At 38.1% G+C, this 7,172-nt stretch overlaps 1 protein-coding gene across 1 annotated transcript in view; it reads right to left on the bottom strand.

The window, feature by feature from the left end:
* Positions 1 to 672: 672 nt before the first annotated feature.
* Positions 673 to 7,172, bottom strand: part of LOC113437261 (cytochrome P450 2C23-like) — a 30,797-nt gene continuing 24,297 nt past the window's right edge. Inside the window, exons 8-9 of the mRNA XM_026702181.2 lie at positions 5,464 to 5,605; positions 673 to 860 (exon numbers count right to left, since the gene is read on the bottom strand). Coding sequence (XP_026557966.2) covers positions 673 to 860; positions 5,464 to 5,605 — 330 coding nt within the window. The remainder of the gene's footprint in view (positions 861 to 5,463; positions 5,606 to 7,172) is intronic.

Here is a 7,172-nt window from a genome sequence, read left to right as displayed (position 1 = left end):
CCTTGTGGCAATTTGTTTAAATTCACCATTCCTACTTTTGGCTAAATAAACAAGAAGGATTAGCTTTCAAGTCAAAGGGTTTATTTGTTTTAGGTAATAATAATAAGCTACTCTCAGGCTACAGGGAAATGAAATCTATATTACACATGAATCAAAGTATGAACATGTATTATATATTCTACATTATGGTGTCTGTGTAAACTAACAGAGGCAATGAAATGTTGATTAATTTTGGTTACTAGACACACTAAAACTATTTCATAAAAGGCTGGCATCAAAAATAATGATTTTTTTAAAAACAAATCTTAAATTTTAATTACATTTATTTTAATCAGATTAGAATGAAATAAATCTTCATTTTTGGCCTGGATCCATCCAATCTAAATTTGGGGTTGATGTCCTGTCATACTATTGAGAGGTTAAAAACACACTTTGGCCTGAAAAAGCTTGTGTGTTTTTTAATCAGATTCTCTGGATGAAATCCAAATTCAAATGTTAGTAATAGCAGTACTAATGGTAGTGATATTGCTAGTCATATTAGTACAGTCACTTATAATATATATTTCATTTTTTTTACTCTTTGGATCTCTTGGATTTCTGATACTTTAGAACCTTGAATTTAGCATTGGAAATGTAGGGGTGATGGAAGAATATTTCTTTTCTGTTGCTAAGTTAAATTTCACGCTTGATGGCCCGAAGGTACCGATGCTTCCCATTCTTTTTACAGTCTGTGAACAAAGTCACCAAGTTTATCTTATCAGGGTCTATAATCAGTTCAAAAGTGAAATGCTGAAGCAGCGTGGTAAAGAACAGGAACAATTCCATATCAGCCAATGCCTCTCCTGGACATGCTCTCTTCCCTGTTAAAAAAGAAGACAATTAGTTATTAATTGACAATTAATGTTAATTAGTCATTTGTTGAAATGGGCAGGCTATAGAAATCAAATAAAAACATGCATATATACACAATGTCTTTATGGGACCCAGAAAGTAAGGCATCATCTCAGATTAGCAGTGGAAGGCGAAAAACACTATTTCAGAAAGAACATTTTGTAGCCAGAGTGCTTGGAAAATGGAGATTTTGCAGTAACCTTCCCCTTGAAGTGAGGAGGGAATGGGAATTTTACAGTATCCTTCCCCTGGAGTGGGTGAGAATGGAGATTTTACAGTATCCTTCCCCTGCCATACCCACCATGCCACACCACACCCACCAAGCCATGCCATGCCACAGAACCAGTAGTAAACAATTTTGAATCCCACCACTGGCCACAAACATTCTAAAACATCTGAATCTTTTGAAATGACCTACCATTTAATGTGTACTTTGCTCTTAAAAATAAAAAAAAAGTAATAATAATTTACATGAAGTTAACACACAAGACTTAACAATGTTATTTAGGTAACTACCCTGTAAGGCAGGGCTATCAAACTTGTTGCCCGTGGGCCAGATGCTGACCACACTGATGACCAGTTTAGCAAAGGGGAAAAAGTCATGATATGTCATGTGATGCCGTCGCAATGATGGAAGTTTGACACCCTGCTGTAAGGCCTATTTGACTTACATTCAAATTGACAAGGAAAATTGTGCCATGGAATTGAGGTGATTCTTTTTTCAAGAAGCAAAGAAGCAAAACATGATCTGCTTTGATGAAATTTCCCCCTTTTCTGCCTGTCACTTGCTCTGCAAAGCACATCTAAGTACAGCAGAAACCTCTGGCTTTCAAAAGGGCTTCCGTAATAGGTGAGTGGCAGACCCTAACTGTCAGGAAATTTCTCCTTTGTTCTGTTTCTCTCCTTGATTAGTTTCTAATTAGTTTCTAGAGTCTAAACATCTTTTTTAAATCATGGCAATCAAAACTGGATGCAATATTAAAAGTGTGGTCTTACCAAGGCATTATAAATCGGTATTAATACTTCATGTGATCTTGATTCTATTCCTCTGTTAATGCAGCTTAGGACTGCATTGGCTTTTTTGATAGCTGCAGCACACTGTTAGGTCATACCTATATGATTTTCCAGTAGAATTCCAAGATCCCTCTCACAGTTACTCTTATTGAGCCAGGTACCATCTATTATATACCTATGCATTTGGTTTTTCTTGCCTAAATGTAAAACTTTACTTTTCTCACTATTGAATTTCATCTTGTTAGACCCAGTGTTTGGGTCTGTCAAGATCTTTCTGTATTTTGAGCCTATGCTGGAGTATTGGCTATTCCTGCCAACTGCAGGGATTTGTATCATCTGAAAATTTGATTAGTTTCCCTTCTATCCCCATCTAAATAATTGATAAAGGTATTGAAGAGTACTGGACCTAAGACAAAGCCTTTGACTACCCCACTGCATACTTCCCTCCATGAAGATGCAGTTCCATTAAGGACTATATGTGGAATGTGATTGGTCAGCCATTACAAATCCATCTGGTAGAGATGCTGTCTAACCCATTTTTAAAAAATCTTGTCTACCTTATCAGATACCTTATTGAAGTCCAAGTAAATTATATCCACAGCATTTCACTTGTCCACTAATTTAGTCACTTTGTCAAACAATGCAGTAAGATTTGTTTTGCATGATCTCTTTTTGACAAACCCATGTTGGCTTCTGGTTATGATTTAGTTTGCTTCCAGGTGTTCACTCATTCATTCCTTGATTATCTTTTCCAGAATCTTTGCCAAGTATTGATCTCAGGCTGATAGGTCTATAGTTTCCTGGAGACATTTTTCCCTTGTTTTTGAAGATACATCAACCCTTTTCCAATCCTCTGGTAGTACCCTGCTATTCCAGGATCTTTGAAAAATATGGCTCAGTGGTTCTGAGTTCACATCTGCCTGTCATTCATCTGGTCCTGGTGATTTGAACTCATCTAGTGTGGATAGGTCTCTTACCATTTTCTTTTGACTTTCGAATTTCATTCCTAATTTGCATTTTACAGTAATTTTTTTAATAGATTGGGCTGTTTTGTTTTGTTTTTGTATAAAGACAAAAAATGAGTTAATCAGTTCTTCTTTCTCCCTGCTGCTCATCCCCTTCTTGTCATTTTCTCCCATTAATAGACCAAACTTTACCTTGACTTTTTTCTTGTTTCACACATGTTGAAAGAAGCTTTTTAAAAAATAATTTTTGACTTTTGTTGCAAGTTCATTTTGAGCTTAGCTTTCCTGATTCCATCTTTACAAGTTAGGGCTATTTACTGATATTCTGCCTTAGTTATGTGCCCCTATTTTTATATTTATCCTTTTTGTCTTTCAGTTTATCTTGTGCAGTCATTCTGGTTTCTTTTGAGATCTCTTTCCTCTGCATTTGAATTGTGCTAGATGGGCTTTTATAATCTCACTTTTCAAAACTTCCCAAGCTTCTTGGGTTGTTTTCCTTCTGAAGATTCTCATCCATGTAATCCTTCTCAAGCTCTATGTTTATTGAAATCAGCTCTCTTGACGTCCAAAACTCTAGTTTGACTGTCAGAATTCCAGCGATTGCCCTAATTAAATCATGAATCTCAGGCCAAACTTCAAAGAGCGACCTACTGGCATGATCTGTGTGAAGCCAAGTCTGAGATGCTTAATTTATGATCACCTATGACCTTGCTTCTCCCCACCCCTCTGGGTGTATCATAATTCATATTGTCCAATGGAACACATTCACGGGCTAGGTGTCATCAGTCATGTTCTCCAATAGAGGATTTCATGCTCAGAATATCCAGTTGCCTCAATTACAATTTCTGTAAAATAAGCTTGGAATGTTCATTTGCCATCTGCTCCTTAAGGGTTCCCTCCCCTTTCATATGGCAACTTGGAAGCCAGTATAGGAATGTTTTATAACTTGACATTGACTTCTATTGCTTATGCTTGCATAATGTTGAATTCCAGTATTGCATGGTCACTTCCTTCCCTGAGGGCCCTGTAGCTTCAACACTACCTATTATTTTATCTCTGTTAGTGAGAATTAAGTCCAATATGGCTGACTTCCGTTCTCAACCGTTTGAAAGACATAGTTATCTGCTAGGTTTGTGAGGAATCTGTTTGATCTTCCACCAGGTATAGAGCTAATCTCCCAGCTGATGTCAAGGTAGTTAATGAGAAATTGAGAAATAAGAAACACCTAAGAAAACTGTTCTTGAAGGCTAACCTGGAGAATGCAAAACCTACACTGCTGTTTAATGTTTGTTTATTTTTTTAAAAAAAACCTAAGATGATGTCATTTGACAATGCAAACTCAATGCAGGTAAATGGAAAAGAGACTATAGGAAGAACATTTTATCATTCTGTTTTAAAAGGTTAGTGATTGTTACTATGAAATAAAGAGATGTTGGCTACTTGGGAGAAAAATTATGACAAATGCTTGAATAGCGTAGGAGCATCTTAGTAAATTGAATTTCAGGTTTTTTTTTTTCACTTCAAGACCAAGGCCTCCTGCATTTTTCTGGGATGGTAAAATCAGAGGGAAGGGGTTGCTACATATTTTGACCACAGTGCTAGGAAGAAGCACTAACTTTCACTCCACTCCCCCTCCTCACTATCCAATTTCCCTCTCCTCGCAGTAGATAGAAGCCTCTCCTCCCTTCTCTTCCATCCATGAGCTAACAGAAACTAGGAAGAAGGATAAAAGAAAAAAGTAATGAGAAATGATTCATGGAACTTTGTTTTTTTTAATAAGACAATTGTAGTGAGATTATTATAAACTCAAAATTGGAAACATTACCCACAATGGAGAAATGGCTGCTGAAGATGATGATTACTGTAGTGGCTAAATTAACTTTGGTTAGAGAAAAAAAAATAGATTCATTTTATTGCTGCCTGGAAACCTTGTAGATTCTTTTATGAAACAGAAAAAACAAATCACTTCTGATTGGTTGCTTCAGTGATAATGAAAAAATGGATAATAGAAAAAAAGAGCTTTTTGTAATTTTAGAGTAAGATAACTTTACAATCATATTTGTATTTACTGCAGAGATTCAAAGAAAATCAGAAGCCTCAAATTTCTTATGTTTATTTGGGCACTTTTGTTTTTTCTTTGTAGTTTGTGCTAGTTTTTATGTTCTCTTTAAAACTTTAAAGAAAAGAAAGTAGGGTGAAGGAAACTGGATCAGGAAAACTGTAAAGAGGAAACATTCATCTCCCCCAGTGCTTTGGTCCTATCCTGATCTGTATTTCTCTCCTTGCTCTGTGACTAGTTGTGGCTTTTCCAGGAAAAAGAAAAGCCCTCCTTCTATGAAGGAATTGATTAGCAGTTACCATGACTCTTCTGGCTTCAAGAGACTGAATAGTCTCCGTCATGATAATGAGATTCTTTAAATGATTTTCCATTTTATCTATGCATGTTCCTGGGATGCTCTTGAAATTAATAGATACTGGGCAAGTAGAAACCAGCACCCATCAGCATAGGTGAGGAATAGTTCAGCAGCCTTAGAGGTAACTGACCAACCTTGAAGATTCCAGAACACTAAATCAACAAAAGCCCTTCTGTTACCTGCAGAGAAAGGAAAATAGGCGTTGTTCATTTGGAATTTGCCCTTCTCATTCAGGAAATGACCTGGGTCAAACTTCTCAGGATCTTCCCACCAGAGAGGATCAAAATGCACTGAAACCCCTAATGGAAGAACAGTTGTGCCCTTTAAGGAGACAAAAAGATACAAAAAGCAACTGTGGGTTTTTCCCCCCATAAAGAAACAGGCTGTTTTTAATTCTTTCAAAATGAGATTCTTTGGATGGTGTAAAAGATGCAACTTACAAGATGTTGCCATGCCTAGTGTTTGACCAAAGCATATTTACATATTAAAAGATCCTGTAGAAAATTATGTTAGTTGAAATAAAGAACATAACAAGATTGATTTGTCTGCTATGTTTCACCAAAGTAAACTGCACTTATCCCAGTTTATAATATTAAATGTAATATAATATTAAATATATTATATTAAAATATACAACCTTCAGATTACAAGTGGAATTCAAAGCAGTTCCTAAATTCTGAGGCTGAGCTGTTGTTGTTTAAGTTAACAAAACAAATCTGGTCCTAAGAAATTGAAGTGACATTATTAGAAATGCATTTTAAAATTATCTGTTCAAAGAGACCTGGTTCTGCCAGCGGGCCTGGGGAACGCATAGCGGGATGGAGCTCATTAAATGGCTCCTATGATGTGTTGTCGCCAGGGTGGGGGGAATGGGGAGTTATTTTATTAATTTATTATATATGATTCTCTTTTTTTATTAGTTTTATTGTTTTTATATAATGTTTTTATATTCTTGAGTAGCCATGTACGAATAGGCGGCAATATAAATCTCCTAAATAAATAAACTTACTCCTTTCCTCCAACAGACAAAAAACCTTGTTTTGAAATATTTTAGAAATACTTTCTAATTATATTATTATTGTGCCTGTTAAGTTTGAGCAATGAGAGGCTGAACCAGAGCATGAGTGCAACAATACTTTATTACAATAATAAAGGGCTGACCGTGCTTGCCACGCCTGGAACTGGCTCGCAGCAATCAACAACTGGTTGGACCCCGCAGCCTGCTTTTATAGCTGGCTGCTGGAGAGAACCAACCAATGAGGATGGGGAATAACGCCCACACAAAGTGAGTGGACCTGAGTGAGAACTCCTAGAGTCCTCAAGACATAACACCCTTCCCCCAGATGCGAACATGCATAGTCCTTGAGGTAGACGGGGGTTTGTGTTGGCGCCCGAACGGCGCAGCTCGGGAACATTGTCTGTCTGTTCGGTATCAGTCTGCGACGGTTGAGCCGGCATAGTGTCGCCAACGCTCTTCTCCGGACTGGGCATCCTCGAAACCACCGGGTTGGTTACTGGGGTCGAACTCGTGGGTTGGATCAGGCTGGTCAACTCTCTGGGCGCTGTTGTCCGAGTTCGGCTGACTGGAACGACTGCTGGTGCAGACTGGTCGTTGGGTGCGATGTGGCTGGGCGGCGGATGAGGCGGTTCCCTTCGACTGGAGACTCTGGATTCTTGTTGGCAAGGGTGCTGAGGCGCCTTCTAAGCTGGTCTATGTGTCTCCTCCAGACGCGACCATCCTCCAGCCTGACCCTATACGATCTTGGCCCGGTGACGGCGATGACCTCGCCTGGAATCCAAAGTGGGTCCCCAGCGAAATTCCTTGCGAATACTGGCTCCTGTAACATAAAATGTCTAACCCCCAAGTAGAAGCGAGGGGAGAGTCAGG

Source organism: Pseudonaja textilis, chromosome 2 (assembly GCF_049901715.1).
Source record: "Pseudonaja textilis isolate UNSWEBS1 chromosome 2, rPseTex1.2, whole genome shotgun sequence".
NCBI lineage: Eukaryota > Metazoa > Chordata > Lepidosauria > Squamata > Elapidae > Pseudonaja > Pseudonaja textilis.
This window is presented reverse-complemented; position numbering and strand designations above follow the sequence as displayed.